Source organism: Zootermopsis nevadensis, unplaced genomic scaffold (genome assembly GCF_977971745.1).
Source record: "Zootermopsis nevadensis isolate Lab colony 2312 unplaced genomic scaffold, Znev_1.0 Znev_ptg000052l, whole genome shotgun sequence".
Lineage (NCBI taxonomy): Eukaryota > Metazoa > Arthropoda > Insecta > Blattodea > Termopsidae > Zootermopsis > Zootermopsis nevadensis.
The window spans coordinates 497-13,689 of record NW_028259184.1 but is presented as its reverse complement, the minus strand read 5'-3'; the positions used below and the strand labels follow the sequence as shown (position 1 = coordinate 13,689).

Here is a 13,193-nt window from a genome sequence, read left to right as displayed (position 1 = left end):
GTAATTTTTGTACGTGTATAATAATTTGAGATAAAAGCTGGGAAGAGAGAGCATTTAAATATTAACCTTTCTTGGCCTTGCATTATGGCTTATGTGCATTCAAGCTGGCCACTAGCATACAACTAAACCATTAATGTTTTAGGTACGACATCTAAATTCCCGTGGTCTACGCACATGTATATAAAGTGGTCCTTGTTACAAAATACAGTGTATTTATTGCATTTTTAAGCTTAGAATGTCAAATGAAAGCTCTGTTCTTGAGAATGAACCCATTTACCTGAACGTAAAGTTTTTGTAAAAATCTGTCTTTATATACGTAACTACTTTACATTTATTTTCAGTTATTTCAGGTTTCTTTAGGCCCGAACCCTCAGTTTTGTAGTCGTGTCGTACGACCCGACTGTTCTTGCCTCGACACAGGGTCTGTGAAGTTATTTCTAGACTGAGTTAGCTGTATGAATAACTTTTAATCTTTTCCTGTCAATTCACGATACAAAATTGCCCACATTTTCCATGATGATTTGATATCTGAAATGAACTCTTATCACATTGGAGGGAGTGAAATTAAATTTATTACTTCTTCTTACATTCAGAGTTTGTTGTCCTGCTGCTGACCATATGACTGCACCTTGACAATTTATTGGTAAAAATTGTCTACATGATAAGTAAGTCACTGCGAAGCATAACAGTAAACAGAATTACTGTGTCACAACTGTTTAATATGGTCTTAAATAAATAAAAGAAAACCTACTTTAGCGGTACACTAGGCCAGAATTTATCTGGATGGATTGCTTGTAAGAATTTTGACAAAATTTAATTGTCTGTATTTACCTGCCTGTCCCAAATTTCAGTAAAAAATATGCTCATATATAAACTGTGCCTTGCAGATGGTAAGGATGAGCATAAGAAGGGCTTGTTACAAATGAAGATGGCTGAAGGAGCTAAACTTCAGATGTGTTACTTGCTTCATCACCTTTGTGATATTCAGCTTCGGCACAGAGTGGAATCCACCATCGCCTTCAGTCACGATTTTATTAGTGATCTTCAGACTGTAAGTTCTACTTCTAGACAGTAATAGCCAGAAAACTATAATTTATTCTAATTACATGCCATAGTTTGCAGGTTCAAATTTCTATTTAAAGCAAGAAATTTGCAAGATTTGTCAAGTCTTTTATGAACCTAGGGTATAAATTACAAACTACTACATTTTCTAAATAATTGTCTAAACTTTGTACACAAAATATTGTTATTAGTACTTGGAATTTAGAGTGAAAGAATGTTTCAAGTTTATATTGAAATTAAGTTTTAAAATTATCATAGAAACACTGACTTACATTACACACTAACTAAACTGAAGTAATTTATCTTTCCGACTGATTAAGTAACTGCTTACAAGTTATCAAGATTACTGAAACCGTGTAGTTTTTAAGGGGGCCTTTCGTGAAAATGTCACAGAACGTTAAATATATTTTTCAGTGGGAAGAAAAATACTGAAATAATTATTTCTTCATTACTAGTTTGTTCATTGTATAGTTTTTAATATTATCCTGTTGTCGTTAAGCTTTAGAATGATATTGAAGTTTCGTAGTTAAACAGAATAAGATGCAACTTGTTTGACGTAAGTGAGTGAGCCTTCAAGAAATTCTTTAAGAGAATCAAATATTAGAATTATAATAAGAAACCTAACTGTCTATTTCATCATATAGCTCACTCTAAGAAGGGATGTTACTGTGGTTCTTACATAAGATTGGTCATAGCAAATCTTATGAGTAATGTGCTAGTTTCATGTTATTGTTTCCTATAATGTTTTTTATTATAGGATCAACTGAGAAGGAACGTTGAAATCAAGCAGTCTGACATGCCATCAGCTGTTGCAGCTAAGAAGACCAGAGAATTCAGATGCCCACCTCGAGAGCAAGTAAGTGCTTTCGTACTTTCAGTTTTTGCTGGATTTCTTTCTCTCTAACAATTCAGCATGAATTGTATAAAACAAGCTAGAACTGTTGGTCACTATGGATGCTGTTCGGAAGTTAAACAAATCTCGTCTTGCAGTATACTTTTTTTTTCAGGACTCTGACATTATTCTGAAGGTTTGTTTTAATTCATGCCTTGTTTTAATTTTACATCCATTACTGATGGAAAGGTATGAACTTCAGTTGAATATACATAGCTGAAGTCTGTGAATTATAATTGCTACGTAAAACATTTATACGTGACGCTAAACAGCGTATAGGACATGTTTCAACATCTGAGCTCATATTAATAAATAAAATATATGATTACAATATAGTGCCATTCATCCACTCACACATATCCCTTTCAACCTTTGAAGGTTAATCATAAAACTGGAGAACATAACTTGTACAAAAATCATTGTTAAAAAGATTCTTCATTTGACAGAATTCTAAATTTGTGGAAAAATTGCAGAATAATTGTTTTATATTGATATTTTGCAGATGAATGCAATTCTTGGCTTTAAGAACTTGGAGGGAGAAGAGAGGGAGAATTGCCCCTGTGGAGAAGAGCAAGGCCGAGCGTCTGGCTAAGTTCCACGACAGGCTTATGTCCTACGTTTCACTAAGTGCTCTGCAGGAGCCTGAAGAAACTGAGGTGAGGTGAAGATGGTGTATTGTTTTGCTGTAAGGGAAGTCCATATTGCTGTGATAAGCTGTCAAGAGTGGTCAACAGTTAAGAATTTTCATGTTTTCTTCAGGAACCCGCAGCAGATGTGGCGAAGTCTCACCCATTCAAGCGTTTATTTAATTTTATCAACGCTGTGAAAGAACTGGAAATAGAAGTAGAAGAATAGAAGTAGAAGAACCTTTAAAGAAATCACCAGAAGGTAAGCTGTTAGTCCTAAGTCTTATTACATAATCCCAGCAATGTGTTAGGGACAGTTTTACTGCTTATCATGAGCTGTGATTGTTTTGGTATTTATCATTATTTATTATCGTGTTTAGGTGTGTTTGCAACTTTGAGGAACACCTTCTAAAATCATTTCAGTCCATTTGCCCATATTCATGAAACAACTCAAGAACGGAATAAGTGAATTTTGATTAAATTTGATAATTTCCACATTATGTAGCATCTTGAGATTAAATTTTTCCATATCAAATATGGTTATTACGAAGGATGGGAAGGTTCAAGAATACTGATATGTGAAAGGGATTGGAAATGAATACAAGTAAAAGAAGGAAAGAAGGTATGAAATGGATTAAAGAAAGTAAGAAAGAGAGATGGGAGAAAGGTTTGAAGAAGATACAAAAGGATAAAGGAGAAGAAGAGAGAGTGAGGGATTTGGATATGAAAGATTCCCCATTGAATTTAAATGGGCTTTTTACTAGTTTTATTATATCTTGTTTAACCATCTTATGTAACTGTTACAGAGGTTTTCAGAAAAATATTAATTAGTACAATTGTAAGGTGGGCTGAAGAGTCTCAGATTGAAACATCTAAGCTTGTACGAGAAATGTTCAGGTAAGTTGACAGTGATTGTTTCTTCAGACACTTTTCCTGTTGCCGGTTGCCTCGGTGACACAAACCCTCTTCCGCGCGTCCCTCTTGTTCATGAATATTTCATTTTCATTTCATTTGTTTCCTCTGTTTTATTGTCTTTCTTTATTCCAAGAATTGTTGGCTTATAATGCAATTATGCTTAGTAACTTGAAGTTCTGTGAAAAAATTTTAACCTACAAGTATAACTAGGCAATTTATGCTCTTGGTTCTGCAAATGTGTTCCATTGGAAAGTGTTTAAATTGAAGTCAAAAAATTCTATAAATATTTTTATTCCTTAGACCAGTCCTTTGGTTCCGTGAATCAAGTTATTGTCACGCGAAATAATGAGACTTATAATACTCTAGGTGAATATTCTACTTACTGACGCTGTCTTAATAGTCCATGGTTGATAACACTTAGTGTCAATTCATAATTCATAAACTGAGTGGATGTCCAAGCAAACTTCAAAAAATGATTTTAACCTATTCACGGTATTGCAGTATAGCAATGACATTGGCATAATGGCATCTGAATTGTACATAAGCTGAGACATACAGACAGTAGAGATTAATGTTGACGACAATGACTAAAGGTTTCTGATCCCCCCCCCCCCCCAGAATCAGTTATGGTAACTGTCATATGTGGTGTTACATAACACTCATTCTCACTAAAGTTCTTATTATTTGCAAGATACGTAACATTGTACTTTCATGTACACATAGACATTTTTTGGAAAAAGTCTAAGCTATGAATTACTACTACTACTACTACTATGGCGTAACAGCCCAAAATCGAGCCCTAGCCTCCTCTAGAGGCTTCTCAACATATATAATTTTTTACAGATGTAAAAAATTATATATGTTAAGCATTGTTTAATATTTCAGCTTGTTGGTGCGACAGTATGACAGCATTGGTGAGCTCATTAGATCATTACAGAAGACATACATAATTAACAGTAAGACAAAGGATGATGTCGCTCAAATGTGGGTTGGTTTGAGTCAGATAAGATCTCTGTTGCCTGTGCAGATGTCGCAAGAGGAGGAGGGCCTGATGAGAGAACGACTATGGTAAGTTGGTTTCACCAGTAATTATGGTGAGTGTGTGTGTACATGCTTGAAATATCACTCCCCTTGAGTGAATCAATATGTTTACATTGAGAATGTTTATGAAAGAGAAGTATCAGATTTGTTTTATATTTTGTTGGTATTGTGGTTCTTTTGGTAATCGGCGAGTTTCTGTCATTCCAGATGTCAGAGCGCATTGCTGATAGGAGGAAGCTGATGGATGAAGCAGAAGGAACGATGTCCATATTACAGTTTGAACATCCACTGCCTGAGAGCGATGAAGATGAAGACTACATTGACACTGGATCTGCCATTCTGAACTTCTACTGTACTTTGGTGGATTTGCTGGGGCGCTGTGCTCCAGATGTTTCTGTTATTGCACAGGTTATTTAACAAAATTTATGCTCTTTTTATAAAATACATTAAATGCTCATTTCATGGTGTCCTGTTACAGAAAATCCAGTGTTTCTGCCTTTGTTGTAAGCATCCGTGAAACTCCTGTGCTTTCAGCTACACAATTTTTCTCTTAACAGAGTAATGTTAAACCTGTGACTTACCAGGTGGCTGATAGCACGTAACACATTATTTTTAAATTATGCATCTTATATTTTTAAAAATGGAAAACGATTCAACAGATTGTATTATGCCTTCATTAAGGAGAAATTTTTACAGACTAGTAGTGTCACCTTACAGCCAATCTGGAAATTTTTTTAATCACACGTTATAAACTGTAAGACCAGACACTCTTGTTTTGAATGTTTTAGGTTGATACCTATGAGGACAGGAGATTAAAATGTCTGTCTGATGAAAGTTATATTTTCTGACAAAGCAGTATTCCATGCCTGGGACTGCAAATAGGCATAACTGTTACATTTTTTGTCTAGTCCATTTAACATACACATACAACACGTAAAAATTATTTGTGAGATATATATATATATATATGTAGTGAGCACTCACACGCACCAAAATGCTAATTTTTCTTCACATGTAACATGAAACTGCATTTTGTATTAGAACACACTAGAAAGCTTTGCATGAGTGTAACAAATACAGTGACATCTCTGTAAAAAACATGCCGTGACTTATTTACATTGTCGCAGTTGGTACCACGTGTCATGCGCATTTTGCGGTATGAGAAGTGACGGATGCAAAGAAATAGAAACACCAATTACTTCGGTCTTAGAGTTAAAATGTGAAACCTTTGAAACAAACAAAATAAAGCTATAAGACAATTTTTTATATCTTATATATAATTTTGCTCAGAAACTGATAGTAATTGCTGAGTGATTACAGGATGTTGAAAGTTTTGTTTTGTTTCAGAGATATTGCTGTTTTTGATTAATAATGAAAATCAAAATACAATAGGACATACGCTGTTTTCTTCATTTATGACGCATCTCTTCAGTCTTGGTCATGTTAGCCTTCCTTATCCCTTCCTGTCTGTCAGGTTGAAGAAATCTTATTTCTGGAGTATCAGGATCAATGAGCGAAATTCCACTGCTTGCAGTGATAAGATGACAGTGAAAATTATGCCTAGCAGACACGACTTAGAATTTAATATAGACAGTAGATGTTTTGGTGTGATAAAAAAGTGTGTATGTCGCTTAATCAGGTCTTTGCTTGTTAATTCCCAGGGCAAAAATGAGTCTCTTCGAGCAAGAGCCATTCTGCGGTCGCTGGTGCCTCTGGAAGACCTACAGGGGGTGCTGAGTCTGAGGTTCACCCTTACAAATCCTGCAGCAGGAGAGGAACGGCCTAAGAGTGATATGCCATCTGATCTCATTCCTGGCAATAAACAAAGCATAGTACTCTTCCTCGAGAGAGTTTATGGTATTGAGACCCAAGAACTGTTCTACAAACTCCTGGAAGATGCGTTCCTTCCTGATCTCCGTGCGGCGACTATGTTGGACAGAGTAAGCTGTTTGCCGTACAGTTAATTAATACATTTTATTTTTGAAATCGCAAATGATAGCATTTTTATTTGTTAATGAAGTTGTAAGTATTATAATTTTAGAAATGATTATGGAAAATTTTGTTCCCATAGCTCTTTCAATACTAAAATCTTAAAACCATTATTTGTAATTAATAAGTTTGTCATATATATTCCTGTTCTCTGTACTAAAAAGCGCCAATTCTCATATCGTCTAACATCAACACTGATCCTTGTCCTTGAAGAACAGAAACATATAATTGGAATTATGGGTGCGGAAACAGTAGCATTTCTTATGAAGTGTATTATGATAATTCTGTAATGAAAAGAATATTTGTAATTATGGCTGAGTTGCTGTTACATTATACACCTTAACTGATTTCAAAGATTTTCAGCTGTTAAACCATATTCATTAAGTCCTGCTTGATTTCAGAATGATGGCTATGAATCTGACATGGCACTGGCAATGAATCGTTACATTGGTAATTCCATCTTGCCACTCCTCATCAAACACTCCTCGTTCTACAATGAAGCTGATGATTATGCCAATTTGCTGGATGCCACTCTGCATACAGTGTACAGACTGTCCAAAAACAGAATGCTTACCAAGGGCCAGAGAGAAGCCGTGTCAGACTTCCTTGTGGCTCTTACCAGGTAAGTATCATAATTAAGTACGCTTATGACAGTCAGATTTAATTAAAATTGGGTGAAGAATTTGTAAGAATGATGCACGGCATGTTTCTGTTGCCTCGCTTTGTTGGTTGAGCCTCTCTTATGCAACCTACTTGTAACACAGCAAGAGCATACAGAGAAAGACGCTGTCAATGCTGGAGAGAATTTAATTTTGTATAAGGGCAACCTGTTCACAGGCAAATATGTTTTAGAGGTGTTCTAGTAGTTAGCACTGGCATAGTATTTAAATAGTCCTGGGTTCATTCCCAACCACTGTCACTAAGAATTAAAAAAGTTATTGAAGATCTGTCTGCATAATCAGCTGAAGGTGGGAGTAGAGCCCAACTACTGAAAAAATCACGTGTATTGAGTGTACCTCAGGCATGACCAATGTCTAACACAGTATTCCTTTAGTATTTTAGCGGTATTAAACGTTCATTTCAAAGATATTTGGTGTACCATTTCCAAAGTTTTAGGAAGATTTTAATTTTAATGTTATTGTACAAAATATGAAATGAACAAACTTGTGATTTTGGATTTTGCTTAGTGGCTGATACAGTGTTGATGTTGATAGCAAGGCAAATAACTCGTGCAGTCATACATATGAATGAACAGATTTTTTGAAATGGGAAGCACAATGTTACAAAGATGGTGCGGCGATGACAATTTGTCTTGATGCTGGCCAACAGCAAATACATTCTCAGTGTCACTGATAAAGAGGATTCTAGCTGCAAGTATGCTCTTGGGTTACCAGGTTCAAAGGTCGATAGGTATGGAACCTGAATTTTATACTGCTGTAGAAATGTCAGTCGTGGATTAACATTTGTTGCTGGAAGTATGCTGAAATTTTTAAACACTGTTTTCTTTATCAGACAGTGAACACTCCATTTCGTGTTTAAAACACCTATTTCTTATGATATAATTTCTGTTACAGCCAAATGCAACCAAGCATGTTACTAAAGTTACTGAGGAAGCTTACCATTGACGTTTCCAAGCTGTCAGAGTACACCACTGTAGCCCTCAGAGTATGTATACATAGTGTGAAATGTTTTTTCTTCATCATCATATTTTGGGGAAGAACTTGTTAGTTATATGCAGATTCTTGACCATTTATATTACTACTACATAAAAATTCCAGAGTGTAAATTCACGAAAAATTTATTTTTGAAGAGAAATATTTTTTTATGTAAACTGAAGTAAAGTCAAGTATAATGAAATAAAATAAAATAGAATATACATTATTTTAATACAACCACCAAAACTAATCTTTGTTGTCTTTCGTTGTTATAATAAAATAATTTATAATGAATATACAGTGGAAATGGATTTGGATATCAAAGTAATAAGTAATTTCTGCAACATATTTAAACAATTTTCTTCAAAATTTTATAAATTATATTTATCACAGTATTAAACAAAATTTAGACTCTTAGTTATTTCTTATCATTTTCAACTAACTTGTGTTTTCCAGTTGCTGATGCTGCATTATGACCGATGTGCCAAGTATTACGGTTCTACTTCAGGGCAAGGGATGTACGGCGCATCCAGTGATGAAGAGAAGAGGTTGACCATGATGCTGTTCAGCAACATCTTTGATTCTCTGTCCAAAATGGTAATTTATAGTTTCAAAATTTATCATCTGTCCATCATACTGTTCAGTGGATTCCAGTAGGATGTGTGTGTCACCCTACAGAGGCCTTTACTTGGAGCCACTTTATAAAAGTTATTTTATTCACAGTCTTGTGCGTTATTCCTTCATGTTTTATGGCTGTTTTTTGTTTTGTAGTTATCAACCCTATACACTGAGAAGTTGTATCAGGCATTCAAAATCTTGTCAGTGGTATGTGAATGTAAGCCACAAAGAATATTAAAAGATGCCAGAACAAATAATAATCCACTCATGTGTTTGTAGTTTACCATTGGTTGGTGAGTTTGAGGTGGGTTAAACCAGAACATTATAATTCTTTAATGTAGAGTCTGACCTATATTATGCATTTGTAGTTTGCTGCATGTAAAGTTTACGTGAGGAGATGAGGCAGTGGGTGAATTTGAGGGGTGGGAGTGAGAATGCTATTGGAAATTTTGAATACAGGAACTGACCTATGTGATATGTTTGTAGTTTACCATATCTAGTGTCTGTAATCCGCTTGGTGGTGAGGGAATGAGGTGATCAGTATATTTTGAGGGTAGTAGACCCATAATCTGATATACGAGGCGCGTCCACAACGTAAGTTTCCCACTCGTCCCACAGCTAGCAAACCTTATATTGCGCGAAGCGACTGTGCGTACGTGATAGAGCAATGACGTAGCATGGCGCATGCACTAACGGCACTTCCCGCGTTCTCACAGTAGCATCGTTGCAGCTGTTGAAGATGGAGGTTCTTATTCCAGCTCCCGCCGACTGTGAAGTGCGGTCAGTGATAACGCTAGGCCGCACACGGCTCGACGGACAGCAAGTCTCCTGCAGGAGTTCAGGTGGGAGGTGTTTAATCATCCACCCTACAGCCCGGACCTCGCTCCCAGTGATTTCCATCTTTTCCTACACCTCAAGAAATTCCTGTCCGGTCAGCGTCAGCGTTTTGAGAATGACAGAGAGGCGGAGATGGTTGTCACACAGTGGTTCCAATCCCAGGCGGCAGACTTCTACGACACAGGTATTCAAAAGTTGGTCCCACGGTATGACAAATGTCTCAATTCCAGTGGCGAATATGTTGAAAAATAGCTGGACACTTGCTGTATCTGTTGCAATAAATATTTCCATGAAATTGTGTTTTGTTTCTGTAAACGGCCCCAGGGAAACTTACTTTGTGGACGCGCCTCGTATGTGTTCCAGTTATGCTAGTGGGAAGTAGCATAACACTGCATTTCTCTCAACAAAACACAGTTTTCTTCTTCCCATATTCGAGCAAATTTTGAGGAATAGAATAGCTACTGGTTGGGAGCTAATTCAGAAGGCCAACTGTGATGGGTTCAGCTCATCTGACATTAAAAGGGAGCTTGTAGTCTAGACTGCATCCACTAGTATTTATTAGTATTTGTTTGACAGTACTTACATGCTGTGAAGATGTTACTCAGCTGTATCAATAGAAAATAGACAAAGTGTTTGTTTATCTTAGGATTATGATCCAGAGCTGTTTGGAAAAGCGCTTCCATGCTTGACTGCCATTGGTTGTGCCTTACCACCAGACTATTCTCTTTCCAAAAATTATGATGATGAATGGTACAGCTCAAAGACAGGGACAGATCCTGATGGTCCGTACAACCCACAGCCTGTAAATACCAGCAGGTATCTATTGTTTTTGCAAGTTTCTGTTCCACAGTAACAACTGCAAAAGTTACATGTTTGGACACCATTGTAAATTATTAGACATAATTTTTTAACCTTAATTTTATACATTTCTACGACCCATTACATTCTTTCAACACATGCAAGGGCAATGTGACAAATAGTTCTGTATCTTGGGGATTTCGGAAGACGAGCTAACGAATGCCATAAATAAGTGAAAAATCTTATAAAACATTACTATAGAGAGAGTAAATAAAAAAAGAATGTGATTGGTAAGGCATGTAGCTTGCATTATGTCAATACCATATGCTTACAACATTTTTGTTGAAAATCTAAAATTCATAGACCACTTAGGAGACCTAGGGAAAGGTAGGAAGATTTTTTTGAAAATGAATCTTAAAGAAACAGGGTTTCAGGACATGGACTGGATCCATCTGGCTAAGGAGAGGGTTCAGTGGCAGACTGTTGACTGGTATGAACATGGTAATGAACCTTAAGGCTCCATAGAAGGTGTGGAAGTGGAACAAAGTAAGTTATGTTTCCAACATCTTTGTTTCCTCAAGTGGTCAATGTATAAAAAAATAACTTTTTTTTATTAAAGTTGCATACTTGGCCAAAAAATAAATATAAACAAAACTATGGTCAGAAAATCTCAGAGACCAAGTAACATATGAGACAACAATATTAAAACTGATCTTAAGGTAATCGGCTGTGATGTTGCAAAATATTGTGACGAGAATTTTCCACGTAATACGAGTGCCGCAAGGTCTCCTTCTCTCTCTGTCCACAACACATCTTGAGTGACATTCTGCCAGCTGGCAGAGAAATGCGTTTGCTTAGGTCTAGGCTTCTGTACCCCCTTCTGCTTTCTCGAAATTTGTAGTAAGGCCATTTGCAGAGTAGGGAGAAGTAAGTAGACCGTGCGAGTAACACCGTCTAATTCTGAGAAACATTTCGAGTTGATGAAAAGTTATCTTGCGGTGGCATGAGCAGAGTAATATTTGTTAAGTTAGTGCCAAATAAGATCATGAACATTTAGTGTAATGTCTTGAATCAGTGGTTCTTAGCCAGTACAGACGACAGCCATACAAGCTGCAGTGTAACTAGTAGTGGCACAGTGCCATGTTTCACCCGTTAATAGCCATGTGCGACGCAGAGGTAGACTGGATGACAAGAAGGGAAAATGAACAGAAGGACAAATATTTCCAGTGGTTCTGTTTTAGTATTTTCTGGTGCAGAAAACAAGAATAATTGATTGTGATTATAATCAGTGGTTTCATCACAGTGTGTTCATGATCAGATGGCTTGGGCAGGAACCACAGATTTAGATACTGTTATTAGTTTAAATAGTATTAAAAATATATTAAAATTGGCCGTCAATCACAATATAAGATAATTAAAAGATTAAAATATCATTTTACGTTCCGTATCGAGTACTCGATTTACATGTGGAACATTTACGACATGTTTCGGCTATATATAGCCATCATCAGGTGTTATGTTATAAACTTTTTAACTGAATTACTGATTTTTACTGATTTTTAGTTTTCATTTTTCTTATGATGTTCACGTCCTTCATATTGTATCTTCATCCGTTGTTGTGTCACATGTCACTAATATGATTGTATTTCGTAGTGATGCCAATGTTGTGTATACTGGACCAAGAAGTAATATCGTAGCAGTATTAGGAGAGATTGGAGTTATACTGTATCGGATCGTGGCTGGTTACCGACTCTGATGATGGCTATATATAGCCGAAACATGTCGTAAATGTTCCACATGTAAATCGAGTACTCGATACGGAACGTAAAAATGATATTTTAATCTTTTAATTATCTTATATTGTGATTGATGGCCAATTTTAATATATTTTTAATACTATTTAAATAAATCACAATATGACGCACATGCAATACCTTATATGTTATTAGTTTATATGACTTTTTCTTATAATCAGTTTGATTCTCTCTTATAATACATTACAGAAAACTGAGAATATGATTATTTTATATGCATTCTCACAATTTGATGGCATAGATTGAATTCTCTCATGTTATAACTTTGTTTCAGTGTGGTTTTGAACAACGATCTCAACAATATTGTCCAACAGTTCTCAGAACATTATCATGATTCATGGGGCAGTAAGAAATTGGATAATGGTTGGGTATAATGGAGAACAGTGGTCTGATGCTTATAAAGCTCACCCTCGCTTGGAACCATACAGCATGCTGAATGACTATGTAAGTAAAACTGTAATGGACGCTTCGCTATGACATGCAAGATTATATTTCAGCTTCTAACAACAAAGAACTCCTACACTGGGAGCTCAGCCCAATCGGTCGGTTCCGTTACCTTCCATTCCGTCAACTTATCAGTTCTCCTAAAGGCCATTTTCGAAGAGATGTCCGTACAAATGTTCCGCATCCATTCTTTGCCCCGCCAGCTGCCCAGAATTCACTTTTATAATGCGAGGTGACGAGTATAAATCATTGTATTAATTCTAAACTACTTGTACATTTGATGTCATGGAAACTTCTGAACACACATGAATCTGTGTATGACGTGGAAAATATTTTCTAAAATAAAGCTGTCGTCTTATATTCAGGAGAAAGAGCGTTATAAGGAGCCAGTGAGAGAGTCCTTGAAAGCCCTGCTTGCTATTGGTTGGACTGTGGAACACTCAGATGTTGAAGTACCGTCAAACAATAGAAATTCCACAAGAATATCTTCCAAAACGAGCCC

General features: G+C 36.2%; 1 protein-coding gene and 1 long non-coding RNA gene across 7 annotated transcripts; one reads left to right on the top strand and one right to left on the bottom strand.

The window, feature by feature from the left end:
• Window positions 1–3,323: 3,323 nt before the first annotated feature.
• On the bottom strand, window positions 3,324–6,198 carry LOC110840607 (uncharacterized). Its single transcript, XR_015538760.1, has 2 exons — window positions 5,936–6,198; window positions 3,324–3,671 (listed from the first exon to the last, which is right to left on the bottom strand). It is a non-coding gene; the product is annotated as an uncharacterized LOC110840607 (long non-coding RNA).
• LOC110838950 (ryanodine receptor-like) lies at window positions 3,387–12,661 on the top strand. Of its 6 annotated transcripts, none has more exons than XM_087361109.1 (9): window positions 3,387–3,477; window positions 4,381–4,563; window positions 4,744–4,944; window positions 6,198–6,476; window positions 6,927–7,147; window positions 8,100–8,190; window positions 8,637–8,777; window positions 10,282–10,451; window positions 12,522–12,660. In XM_087361109.1, exons 2-9 carry the CDS (start codon window positions 4,561–4,563, stop codon window positions 12,619–12,621), a joined length of 1,206 nt encoding a protein of 401 aa, XP_087217235.1. In that variant the 5' UTR covers window positions 3,387–3,477; window positions 4,381–4,560; the 3' UTR covers window positions 12,622–12,660. The 6 variants fall into 6 exon arrangements, with proteins under 6 accessions (XP_087217235.1, XP_087217236.1, XP_087217237.1 ...); XM_087361110.1 differs by lacking the exon at window positions 12,522–12,660 and adding an exon at window positions 10,868–10,979; XM_087361111.1 differs by lacking the exon at window positions 12,522–12,660 and adding an exon at window positions 10,860–10,979.
• The last annotated feature ends 532 nt before the right edge of the window (window positions 12,662–13,193 follow it).